Source organism: Eucyclogobius newberryi, unplaced genomic scaffold (genome assembly GCF_026437365.1).
Source record: "Eucyclogobius newberryi isolate DKJ021-1_F unplaced genomic scaffold, fEucNew1.0.hap1 SCAF_65, whole genome shotgun sequence".
NCBI classification, from domain to species: domain Eukaryota; kingdom Metazoa; phylum Chordata; class Actinopteri; order Gobiiformes; family Gobiidae; genus Eucyclogobius; species Eucyclogobius newberryi.
In genome coordinates this window covers 32,501-45,750 of record NW_027316334.1, presented here as the reverse complement: position 1 = coordinate 45,750, position 13,250 = coordinate 32,501, and the positions used below count along the sequence as shown (strand labels likewise).

The following is a 13,250-nucleotide window of genomic DNA, read 5'->3' as shown; positions in this document are numbered from 1 at the left end:
TATGGACCATTCACTCTGTCACTGCATCCAACAGATCAGTGTGTGGACCGGCCTCCTGCTGGTGCCAGAGGGCCTCCTGTTAGTGCCAGAGGGCCTCCTGCTGGAGCCAGAGTCAGGACTAAACATGGACCGGCCTCCTGCTAATGCCAGAGGGCCTCCTGCTGGTGCCAGAGGGCCTCCTGCTGGTGCCAGAGGCCTCCTGCTGGTGCCAGAGGGCCTCCTGCTGGTGCCAGAGGCCTCATGCTGGTGCCAGAGGCCCCCTGCTGGTGCCAGAGGGCCTCCTGCTGATGTCAGAGGGCCTCCTATTGGTGCCAGAGGGCCTCCTGCTGGTGCCAGAGGGCCTCCTGCTAGTGCCAGAGGCCCCCTGCTGGTGCCAGAGAGCCTCCTGCTGGTGCCAGAGTGTGTGGATGTGTGTGTCTTACCCGCTTTGCCGATCTGCACAGCGAGCTTGGTGAGCTTCCCCTGCAGGACGCTCTTCTCTTTCTTGGGCACACTGGTCTTCTTCTTCTCCCGCTCTTCCACCTCTCCTCCCTCTGCGCTCTTCAGAGGCTGCATCTCCATGGCCACGCCCCCGTCCTGCTTCTTGGCTGAAACACAACACACTTCAACACACTGTGACCTGTACATGTTCAGTACTGTGTTTGGCCCAGTGGCTCGTGGTCCAGACAGAACCACTGGTCCTTTAGAGGTCTCATCCTTTAGAGGTCTCATCCTTCAGAGCTCTCATCCTTCAGAGGTCTCACCCTTCAGAGGTCTCATCCTTCAGAGGTCTCACCCTTCAGAGGTCTCACCCTTCAGAGGTCTCACCCTTCAGAGGTCTCATCCTTCAGAGGTCTCACCCTTCAGAGGTCTCATCCTTCAGAGGTCTCACCCTTCAGAGGTCTCATCCTTCAGAGCTCTCACCCTTCAGAGGTCTCATCCTTCAGAGGTCTCATCCTTCAGAGGTCTCATCCTTCAGAGGTCTCATCCTTCAGAGCTCTCACCCTTCAGAGGTCTCATCCTTCAGAGGTCTCATCCTTCAGAGGTCTCATCCTTCAGAGGTCTCATCCTTCAGAGGTCTCATCCTTCAGAGGTCTCATCCTTCAGAGGTCTCATCCTTCAGAGGTCTCATCCTTCAGAGGTCTCACCCTTCAGAGGTCTCATCCTTCAGAGGTCTCAGTGTGGACCTTCAGATCTTTACCTTTGTTTTGGTTGTTCTCCACGGCTCCATCAGGCTGTTTCCCTGGAACACAGAGAAGATGAGAGTCTGAGGAGGTGAAGCTGCTGTGCCTCTGCTGGACCTCCAGAGCTCTGACCCCAAGAACCAGCAATACTGAAGCTCTTCAGCCTCATGCACCAGACCAGGTTTAAACCAGGACTAAACCAGGACTAAACCAGGTCTAAACCAGGTCTAAACCAGGACTAAACCAGGACTAAACCAGGTCTAAACCAGGACTAAACCAGGACTAAACCAGGTTTAAACCAGGACTAAACCAGGACTAAACCAGGACTAAACCAGGACTAAACCAGGACTAAACCAGGTCTAAACCAGGTCTAAACCAGGACTAAACCAGGTTTAAACCAGGACTAAACCAGGACTAAACCAGGACTAAACCAGGACTAAACCAGGTCATATTTACTTGTGAAATTTCCCTGTCTCAATAAATCTAAATAAACTCATATTTCAGACGTGTGTATTTTCTAGATAAAACCTGATATTTCTAAGTATTTGTCAGTATGTGTGAGTTTTTGTGATATTCATGATATCTGTGTGTGTTTGTATTTGTGATAATCTTGAGTATCTGTGATATTCATGAGTATTTGTGATATTTGTCAGTATTCGTGAGTATGTGATATTTGTGATATTAGTGAGTATTTGTGATTATTTGTGATTTTTGTGATTTTTGTGATTATTTGTGATATTTGTGCTATTCTTGAGTATTTGTGATATTTGTGATTATTTGTGATATTCATGAGTATTTGTGATATTTGTGATATTCTTGAGTATTTGTGATATTTGTGATTATTTGTGATATTCATGAGTATTTGTGATATTCGTGAATATTTGTGATATTCGGAGTACAGGGCGCTTCACAGTAAAAACACTAAAACACTTGGATCAGAGGAGGGGGTGTGGCCACTGTCACGGCACCGTTTACTGGGGGAATCTGATTGGTTTGAGGGGAGGAGGGGGCGGGGCATAGGGCTGAATGCTCACATACCATTGGTCACTGTGTTGTGAGTGGCGTCTGTGGAGGGGAGGCCCTGAATGTGTTCCTCTGTTTGGACGTGAGACAAAAGACAAACAGATCAAACCAAAACCATCCACGTCCTCAGAATGTCCCCCACGTCCTCAGAATGTCCCCACGTCCTCACAATGTCCTCCACGTCCTTAGAATGTCCCCCACGTCCCCGACGTCCTCTGAATGTCCCCGACGTCCTCAAAATGTCTCCCACGTCCTCAAGTCTTCAGAATGTCCCCCACGTCATCAGAATGTCCCCCACATCCTCAGAATATCCCCCACGTCCTCAGAATGTCCCCACATCCTCAGAATGTCCCCCACATCCTCAGAATGTCCCCCACATCTTCAGAATGTTCCCCACGTCCTCAGAATGTTCCCCCACGTCTTCAGAATGTCCCCCACGTGCTAACATCCTCAGAATGTCCCCCAAGTCCTCATGTCCTCAGAATGTCCCCCACATCCTCAGAATGTCCCCCACTTCTTCAGAATGTCCCCCACGTGCTGACATCCTCAGAATGTTCCCCACATCCTCATGTCCTTAGAATGTCCCCCACATCCTCAGAATGTCCCCCACATCATCATAATGTCCCCCACGTCATCAGAATGTCCCCCACGTCCCAGAATGTCCCCCACATCCTCAGAATGTTCCCCACGTCCTCATGTCCTTAGAATGTCCCCCACGTCCTCATGTCCTTAGAATGTCCCCCATGTCTTCATGTCCTCAGAATGTCCCCCACATCCTCAGAATGTCCCCCACGTCATCAGAATGTCCCCCACGTCCTCAGAATGTTCCCCACGTCCTCATGTCCTTAGAATGTCCTCAGAATGCCCCCCACGTCATCAGAATGTCCCCCACGTCCTCACGACCTCAGAATGTTCCCCACATCCTCAGAATGTCCCCCACGTTCTCACAACCTCAGAATGTCCCCCACATCCTCAGAATGTCCCCCACGTCCTCATGTCCTTAGAATGTCCTCAGAATGTCCCCCACGTCTTCAGAATGTTCCCCACGTCCTCATGTCCTTAGAATGTCCCCCATGTCCTCATGTCCTCAGAATGTCCCCCACATCCTCAGAATGTCCCCCACGTCATCAGAATGTCCCCCACGTCCTCACGACCTCAGAATGTTCCCCACATCCTCAGAATGTCCCCCACGTTCTCACAATGTCCCCCACGTCATCAGAATGTCCCCCACGTCCTCACGACCTCAGAATGTTCCCCACATCCTCAGAATGTCCCCCACGTTCTCACAACCTCAGAATGTCCCCCACATCCTCAGAATGTCCCCCACGTCCTCAGAATGTTCCCCACGTCCTCATGTCCTTAGAATGTCCCCCATGTCCTCATGTCCTCAGAATGTCCCCGACGTCCTCAAAATGTCTCCCACGTCCTCAAGTCTTCAGAATGTCCCCCACGTCATCAGAATGTCCCCCACATCCTCAGAATATCCCCCACGTCCTCAGAATGTCCCCACATCCTCAGAATGTCCCCCACATCTTCAGAATGTCCCCACATCCTCAGAATGTCCCCCACATCTTCAGAATGTTCCCCACGTCCTCAGAATGTTCCCCCACGTCTTCAGAATGTCCCCCACGTGCTCACATCCTCAGAATGTCCCCCAAGTCCTCATGTCCTTAGAATGTCCCCCACATCCTCAGAATGTCCCCCACATCATCATAATGTCCCCCACGTCCCAGAATGTCCCCCACATCCTCAGAATGTTCCCCAGTCCTCATGTCCTTAGAATGTCCCCCACGTCCTCATGTCCTTAGAATGTCCCCCATGTCTTCATGTCCTCAGAATGTCCCCCACATCCTCAGAATGTCCCCCACGTCATCAGAATGTCCCCCACGTCCTCAGAATGTCCCCGACGTCCTCAAAATGTCTCCCACGTCCTCAAGTCTTCAGAATGTCCCCCACGTCATCAGAATGTCCCCCACATCCTCAGAATATCCCCCACGTCCTCAGAATGTCCCCACATCCTCAGAATGTCCCCCACATCTTCAGAATGTCCCCACATCCTCAGAATGTCCCCCACATCTTCAGAATGTTCCCCACGTCCTCAGAATGTTCCCCCACGTCTTCAGAATGTCCCCCACGTGCTCACATCCTCAGAATGTCCCCCAAGTCCTCATGTCCTTAGAATGTCCCCCACATCCTCAGAATGTCCCCCACATCATCATAATGTCCCCCACGTCCCAGAATGTCCCCCACATCCTCAGAATGTTCCCCACGTCCTCATGTCCTTAGAATGTCCCCCACGTCCTCATGTCCTTAGAATGTCCCCCATGTCTTCATGTCCTCAGAATGTCCCCCACATCCTCAGAATGTCCCCCACGTCATCAGAATGTCCCCCACGTCCTCAGAATGTTCCCCACGTCCTCATGTCCTTAGAATGTCCCCCATGTCCTCAGAATGCCCCCCACGTCATCAGAATGTCCCCCACGTCCTCACGACCTCAGAATGTTCCCCACATCCTCAGAATGTCCCCCACGTTCTCACAACCTCAGAATGTCCCCCACATCCTCAGAATGTCCCCCACGTCCTCATGTCCTTAGAATGTCCTCAGAATGTCCCCCACGTCCTCAGAATGTTCCCCACGTCCTCATGTCCTTAGAATGTCCCCCATGTCCTCATGTCCTCAGAATGTCCCCCACATCCTCAGAATGTCCCCCACGTCATCAGAATGTCCCCCACGTCCTCACGACCTCAGAATGTCCCCCACATCCTCAGAATGTCCCCCACGTTCTCACAACCTCAGAATGTCCCCCACATCCTCAGAATGTCCCCCACGTCCTCATGTCCTTAGAATGTCCTCAGAATGTCCCCCACGTCCTCAGAATGTTCCCCACGTCCTCATGTCCTTAGAATGTCCCCCATGTCCTCATGTCCTCAGAATGTCCCCCACATCCTCAGAATGTCCCCCACGTCATCAGAATGTCCCCCACGTCCTCACGACCTCAGAATGTTCCCCACATCCTCAGAATGTCCCCCACGTTCTCACAATGTCCCCCACGTCTTCAGAATGTCCCCCACATCCTCATGTCCTCAGAATGTCCCCCACATCCTCATGTCCTCAGAATGTCCCCTACGTCCTCAGAACACAAGTTACAAACGTCTTTTCGTAGCATTCTCCACTTTAAAGGACAAACTTAACATCGTCACGACAACGTTCACAATAAACATTCAGATTTATTTCCCACATTTCATCGTCTCGACCGTCGCTTTACAAACCGGTTTCTCTCGCTCTTCCTCGCTTGCTCTCTTTGGTGTTTTTGTGACGATCGGAGGGAAGGTCAAAGGTCATCATGAGGCTCGTAAGCTCACCTTTCTTGTCTTTGGCGTCCTCCTCCAAGTCTCCGGCGCCGAGCAGCGTGAAGATGATGCCGGTCTGAGAGTTCACGCCCACCGCCGTGACCAGCATCCTCCCCGAGCCCTCCATCACGTGAGTGCCTGCGGCGACAACGCAACGTCAGCGAACACGCCCGAGAGGCCACGCCCAAGAGAACATGCCCGAGCGGCCACGCCCAAGTGAACATGCCCGAGCGGCCACGCCCAAGTGAACACGCCCGAGCGGCCACGCCCAAGTGAACACGCCCGAGCGGCCACGCCCAAGTGAACACGCCCGAGCGGCCACGCCCAAGTGAACACGCCCGGGTGAACACGCCCGAGTGGCCACGCCCAAGTGAACACGCCCGAGTGGCCACGCCCAAGTGAACATGCCCGAGCGGCAACGCCCAAGTGAACACGCCCGAGTGGCCACGCCCAAGTGAACATGCCCGAGTGGCCACGCCCAAGTGAACACGCCCGAGTGGCCACGCCCAAGTGAACATGCCCGAGCGGCCACGCCCAAGTGAACACGCCCGAGTGGCCACGCCCAAGTGAACACGCCCGGGTGAACACGCCCGAGTGGCCACGCCCAAGTGAACAGGGAGTGTTACAAATTGTTCTTGGACTTTAGGGAGTGTTACACATTGTTCTAAGACTTTAGGGAGTGTTACACATTGTTCTAAGACTTTAGGGAGTGTTACAAATTGTTCTTGGACTTTAGGGAGTGTTAAACATTGTTCTTGGACTTTAGGGAGTGTTACACATTGTTCTAAGACTTTAGGGAGTGTTACACATTGTTCTAAGACTTTAGGGAGTGTTACACATTGTTCTTGGACTTTAGGGAGTGTTACACATTGTTCTTGGACTTTAGGGAGTGTTACACATTGTTCTTAGACTTTAGCGAGTGTTACACATTGTTCTAAGACTTTAGGGAGTGTTACACATTGTTCTAAGACTTTAGGGAGTGTTACACATTGTTCTTGGACTTTAGGGAGTGTTACACATTGTTCTAAGACTTTAGGGAGTGTTACACATTGTTCTTAGACTTTAGGGAGTGTTACACATTGTTCTTAGACTTTAGGGAGTGTTACACATTGTTCTTGGACTTTAGGGAGTGTTACACATTGTTCTTAGACTTTAGGGAGTGTTACACATTGTTCTTGGACTTTAGGGAGTGTTACACATTGTTCTAAGACTTTAGGGAGTTTTACACATTGTTCTTAGACTTTAGGGAGTTTTACACATTGTTCTTAGACTTTAGGGAGTGTTACACATTGTTCTAAGACTTTAGGGAGTTTTACACATTGTTCTTAGACTTTAGGGAGTGTTACACATTGTTCTAAGACTTTAGGGAGTGTTACACATTGTTCTTGGACTTTAGGGAGTGTTACACATTGTTCTTAGACTTTAGGGAGTGTTACACATTGTTCTAAGACTTTAGGGAGTGTTACACATTGTTCCAAGACTTTAGGGAGTGTTACACATTGTTCTTAGACTTTAGGGAGTGTTACACATTGTTCTTAGACTTTAGGGAGTGTTACACATTGTTCTTAGACTTTAGGGAGTGTTACACATTGTTCTAAGACTTTAGGGAGTGTTACACATTGTTCTAAGACTTTAGGGAGTGTTACACATTGTTCCAAGACTTTAGGGAGTGTTACACATTGTTCTTAGACTTTAGGGAGTGTTACACATTGTTCTTAGACTTTAGGGAGTGTTACACATTGTTCTAAGACTTTAGGGAGTGTTACACATTGTTCTTAGACTTTAGGGAGTGTTACACATTGTTCTAAGACTTTAGGGAGTGTTACACATTGTTCTTAGACTTTAGGGAGTGTTACACATTGTTCTAAGACTTTAGGGAGTGTTACACATTGTTCTAAGACTTTAGGGAGTGTTACACATTGTTCTAAGACTTTAGGGAGTGTTACACATTGTTCTAAGACTTTAGGGAGTGTTACACATCGTTCCAAGACTTTAGGGAGTGTTACACATTGTTCTAAGACTTTAGGGAGTGTTACACATTGTTCTAAGACTTTAGGGAGTGTTACACATTGTTCTAAGACTTTAGGGAGTGTTACACATTGTTCTTAGACTTTAGGGAGTGTTACACATTGTTCTTAGACTTTAGGGAGTGTTACACATTGTTCTAAGACTTTAGGGAGTGTTACACATTGTTCTTAGACTTTAGGGAGTGTTACACATTGTTCTAAGACTTTAGGGAGTGTTACACATTGTTCTTAGACTTTAGGGAGTGTTACACATTGTTCTAAGACTTTAGGGAGTGTTACACATTGTTCTAAGACTTTAGGGAGTGTTACACATTGTTCTAAGACTTTAGGGAGTGTTACACATTGTTCTAAGACTTTAGGGAATGTTACACATCGTTCTAAGACTTTAGGGAGTGTTACACATCGTTCCAAGACTTTAGGGAGTGTTACACATTGTTCTAAGACTTTAGGGAATGTTACACATCGTTCTAAGACTTTAGGGAGTGTTACACATTGTTCTAAGACTTTAGGGAGTGTTACACATTGTTCTAAGACTTTAGGGAGTGTTACACATTGTTCTAAGACTTTAGGGAGTGTTACACATTGTTCCAAGACTTTAGGGAGTGTTACACATTGTTCTTAGACTTTAGGGAGTGTTACACATTGTTCTTAGACTTTAGGGAGTGTTACACATTGTTCTAAGACTTAAGCGAGTGTTACACATTGTTCTAAGACTTTAGGGAGTGTTACACATTGTTCTAAGACTTTAGGGAGTGTTACACATTGTTCTTAGACTTTAGGGAGTGTTACACATTGTTCTAAGACTTTAGGGAGTGTTACACATTGTTCTTAGACTTTAGGGAGTGTTACACATTGTTCTAAGACTTTAGGGAGTGTTACACATTGTTCTAAGACTTTAGGGAGTGTTACACATTGTTCTAAGACTTTAGGGAGTGTTACACATTGTTCTAAGACTTTAGGGAGTGTTACACATTGTTCTAAGACTTTAGGGAGTGTTACACATTGTTCTAAGACTTTAGGGAGTGTTACACATCGTTCTAAGACTTTAGGGAATGTTACACATCGTTCTAAGACTTTAGGGAGTGTTACACATTGTTCCAAGACTTTAGGGAGTGTTACACATTGTTCTAAGACTTTAGGGAGTGTTACACATTGTTCTAAGACTTTAGGGAGTGTTACACATTGTTCTAAGACTTTAGGGAATGTTACACATCGTTCTAAGACTTTAGGGAGTGTTACACATTGTTCTTAGACTTTAGGGAGTGTTACACATTGTTCTTAGACTTTAGGGAGTGTTACACATTGTTCTAAGACTTTAGGGAGTGTTACACATTGTTCTAAGACTTTAGCGAGTGTTACACATTGTTGTTAGACTTTAGGGAGTGTTACAGACCTGACAGTAACATGGGGTCTCTGTCCACACACTTGCGCACATGGTCAGACTCTCCGGTCAGAGAACTCTCGTCGATCTTCAGGTCGTTTCCCTGGACCAGGATCCCATCGGCCGGCAGCAGGTCTCCTAAAAACAAAGAATTCAACAAAGAACCTACGATGAACCTCTGAAGGTCATAACATAGTGTCAGACATGTGAGCTTCTTAGGTCATTATTACACGCTTAGACGTTTACTGGACAAACACTCACAGTAAAGTTGACACAATAGTTTTTACTTTAACTACTGATATTTCACACTTTATCACTAATTATACTTTTGTGAAGCTGAATTTATTCCCATCTTTTGTAATAAAAAACAGACTAAGTGATATTTCTGGGATTCAGTTCCTTATTTCTTGAGATCATCGTCATTTGGATGTGAAGTTAATCGTTTAAATGTTTGATTCCTTCGGCTTCGTTGTGTCGTTCTGAGGATTTGAAGCTGGAACAACAAAACGAAGTGTGTTCTTTTCCAAACAGACGGATGAACAAAGAGTTCAATCGAACTGAGACGATCGTTTTGTCGTGTTTGTCAGAAGCATAATTCATTTTGAATTTAAAAAATGCAAAAACGTTTGGTCTGATTCAGCAAAAGATCCAAACGAAACTGAGCTTTGGCTTTGTGTTTAATCACACGACACTCTGAAGTGTGGACCTCCTGCGCCTTGTGTCCTTGAGTCCTTAAAAGTACTTCAGGTATTGAGACCTCATGCCCTGTACACTTGTGCCCTTGTGTCCTTGTGCACTTGTGCCCTTGTGTCCTTGTGCACTTGTGCCCTTGTGTCCTTGTGCACTTGTGCCCTCGTGCACTTGTGCCCTTGTGCCCTTGTGTCCTTGTGTCCTCGTGGCCTTGTGTCCTCGTGTCCTTGTGCCCTTGTACCCATGTGCCCTTGTGTCCTTGTGTATCTTACTAACCATGTGTATGACGTGACACTCACCGTACTTGACCTGGGCCATGTCTCCCACCACCATGTGTATGACGTGACACTCACCGTACTTGACCTGGGCCATGTCTCCCACCACCATGTGTATGACGTGACACTCACCGTACTTGACCTGGGCCATGTCTCCCACCACCATGTGTATGACGTGACACTCACCGTACTTGACCTGGGCCATGTCCCCCACCACCATGTGTATGACGTGACACTCACCGTACTTGACCTGGGCCATGTCTCCCACCACCATGTGTATGACGTGACACTCACCGTACTTGACCTGGGCCATGTCTCCCACCACCATGTGTATGACGTGACACTCACCGTACTTGACCTGGGCCATGTCTCCCACCACCATGTGTATGACGTGACACTCACCGTACTTGACCTGGGCCATGTCTCCCACCACCATGTGTATGATGTGACACTCACCGTACTTGACCTGGGCCATGTCCCCCACCACCATGTGTATGACGTGACACTCACCGTACTTGACCTGGACCATGTCCCCCACCACCATGTGTATGACGTGACACTCACCGTACTTGACCTGGGCCATGTCTCCCACCACCATGTGTATGACGTGACACTCACCGTACTTGACCTGGGCCATGTCCCCCACCACCATGTGTATGACGTGACACTCACCGTACTTGACCTGGGCCATGTCCCCCACCACCATGTGTATGACGTGACACTCACCGTACTTGACCTGGGCCATGTCTCCCACCACCATGTGTATGACGTGACACTCACCGTACTTGACCTGGGCCATGTCTCCCACCACCATGTGTATGACGTGACACTCACCGTACTTGACCTGGGCCATGTCTCCCACCACCATGTGTATGACGTGACACTCACCGTACTTGACCTGGGCCATGTCTCCCACCACCATGTGTATGACGTGACACTCACCGTACTTGACCTGGGCCATGTCCCCCACCACCATGTGTATGACGTGACACTCACCGTACTTGACCTGGGCCATGTCTCCCACCACCATGTCGGCCACTGGGATCTGGATCATGTTCCCTTTGCGCACCACAGCGAACCTCTGCTCCTGCTCGATCCGGGACTGCAGCCCCCGGAACTGCTTCTCTTTGCTCCAGTCGTTGAACGCCGTTACCAGGACGACGCACACCACCGACAGCAAGATGGCGGCGCCCTCGATCCAGCCGGCCTCCGCCTCGCCCTCATCCTCTGCCCCCGCCGACACGTTTCCACACGCTGAGGGCAGAAAGAGGGGTTAAACCAGGGCTAAACCAGGGCTAAACCAGGGCTAAAGCAGGTCTAAACCAGGACTAAACCAGGACTAAACCAGGACTAAACAAGGGCTAAAGCAGGGTTAAACCAGGGCTAAACCAGGGCTAAACTAGGTCTAAACCAGGGCTAAAGCAGGTCTAAACCAGGACTAAACCAGGACTAAACCAGGACTAAACAAGGGCTAAAGCAGGGTTAAACCAGGGCTAAACCAGGGCTAAACTAGGGCTAAACCAGGGCTAAACCAGGGCTAAAGCAGGTCTAAACCAGGACTAAACCAGGACTAAACCAGGACTAAACAAGGGCTAAAGCAGGGTTAAACCAGGGCTAAACCAGGGCTAAACTAGGTCTAAACCAGGGCTAAAGCAGGTCTAAACCAGGACTAAACCAGGACTAAACCAGGACTAAACAAGGGCTAAAGCAGGGTTAAACCAGGGCTAAACCAGGGCTAAACTAGGTCTAAACCAGGGCTAAAGCAGGTCTAAACCAGGACTAAACCAGGACTAAACCAGGACTAAACAAGGGCTAAAGCAGGGTTAAACCAGGGCTAAACCAGGGCTAAACTAGGTCTAAACCAGGGCTAAAGCAGGGTTAAACCAGGGCTAAACAAGGGCTAAAGCAGGGTTAAACCAGGGCTAAACCAGGACTAAACTAGGTCTAAACCAGGGCTAAAGCAGGGTTAAACCAGGGCTAAACAAGGGCTAAAGCAGGGTTAAACCAGGGCTAAACCAGGGCAAAACTAGGGCTAAAGCAGGTCTAAACCAGGGCTAAAGCAGGGCTAAACCAGGTCTAAACCAGGACTAAACTAGGTCTAATCCAGGACAAAACCAGGACTAAAGCAGGTCTAATCCAGGACTAAAGCAGGACTAAACTAAAGCAGGTCTTTACCCTCGGTGTCTTTGCCCGGCGGCTGGTAGAAGGACAGGCCCAGGGAGATGATGGCTGCGATCTCCAGGATGATGAGCGTCACGTCCTGAAGCGCCTCCCAAACCAGCTCCAGAAACGTCTTGGCCTTTTTAGGAGGAATAAAGTTCTGTCCAAAGGTTTGACCTCTGCGCTCCAGGTCAGCAGGATCTCCACTCAGGCCTGGTCAGGAACAAGAGCAAACGTGTGAGGCCCAGTTCAGCATCTCAGAGCTGGGACTGGACACACGGACAGACCACTACTTCAACTAGTTATTCAACTCTGTGTAACTAGTTATTTAACTCTGTGTGACTAGTTATTCAACTCTGTGTGACTAGTTATTTAACTCTGTGTAACTAGTTATTTAATTCTGTGTGACTAGTTATTTAACTCTGTGTAACTAGTTATTCAACTCTGTGTAACTAGTTATTTAATTCTGTGTGACTAGTTATTTAACTCTGTGTAACTAGTTATTTAACTCTGTGTAACTAGTTATTCAACTCTGTGTAACTAGTTATTTAATTCTGTGTGACTAGTTATTTAACTCTGTGTAACTAGTTATTTAACTCTGTGTGACTAGTTATTTAACTCTGTGTAACTAGTTATTCAACTCTGTGTAACTAGTTATTTAACTCTGTGTGACTAGTCATGCAACTCTGTGTAACGAGTTATTTAATTCTGTGTAACTAGTTATTTAATAAAGTTCAACTAAACAAAATTAAAGGCACAGTATGTAACTTTCTGGAGGAGCCACGCCCCCTTCATAATCCCACAGAAATGTTTCAGAATCTTCTGGAGACGCCATCATTTATTTATTCAACCAGGAAAGTGTCATTGTTTTTAGTGGGAGGAACCTATTTTTAGTGTTTTAGTGGGAGGAGCCTATTGTACGTTTTAGTGGGAGGAGCCTGTTGTACATGTTTTTAGTGGGAGGAGCCTGTTGTACATGTTTTTAGTGGGAGGAGCCTGTTGTACGTGTTTTGAGTGGGAGGAGCCTGTTGTACGTGTTTTGATTGGGAGGAGCCTATTGTACGTGTTTTGAGTGGGAGGAGCCTATTGTACGTATGTTTAGTGGGAGGAGCCTATTGTACGTGTTTTTTAGTGGGAAAAGCCTATTGTACGTGTTTTGATTGGGAGGAGCCTATTGTAC

At 48.0% G+C, this 13,250-nt stretch overlaps 1 protein-coding gene across 5 annotated transcripts in view; it reads right to left on the bottom strand.

Annotated features, from left to right (window-relative positions):
- LOC140348275 (plasma membrane calcium-transporting ATPase 3-like) overlaps nucleotides 1–13,250 on the bottom strand; it is a 74,867-nt gene that overhangs the window by 31,760 nt on the left and 29,857 nt on the right. For 3 of the 5 annotated variants that reach the window (XM_072434309.1, XM_072434306.1, XM_072434307.1), the window contains exons 2-7: nucleotides 12,086–12,283; nucleotides 10,907–11,164; nucleotides 8,958–9,083; nucleotides 5,550–5,675; nucleotides 1,181–1,222; nucleotides 423–587 (exon numbers count right to left, since the gene is read on the bottom strand). In XM_072434309.1, the coding sequence (XP_072290410.1) occupies nucleotides 423–587; nucleotides 1,181–1,222; nucleotides 5,550–5,675; nucleotides 8,958–9,083; nucleotides 10,907–11,164; nucleotides 12,086–12,283 (915 nt within the window). Of the gene's footprint in view, nucleotides 1–422; nucleotides 588–1,180; nucleotides 1,223–2,201; nucleotides 2,259–5,549; nucleotides 5,676–8,957; nucleotides 9,084–10,906; nucleotides 11,165–12,085; nucleotides 12,284–13,250 lie in introns of all 5 variants that reach the window. The other 2 variants (XM_072434308.1, XM_072434305.1) reach the window with 1 other exon arrangement.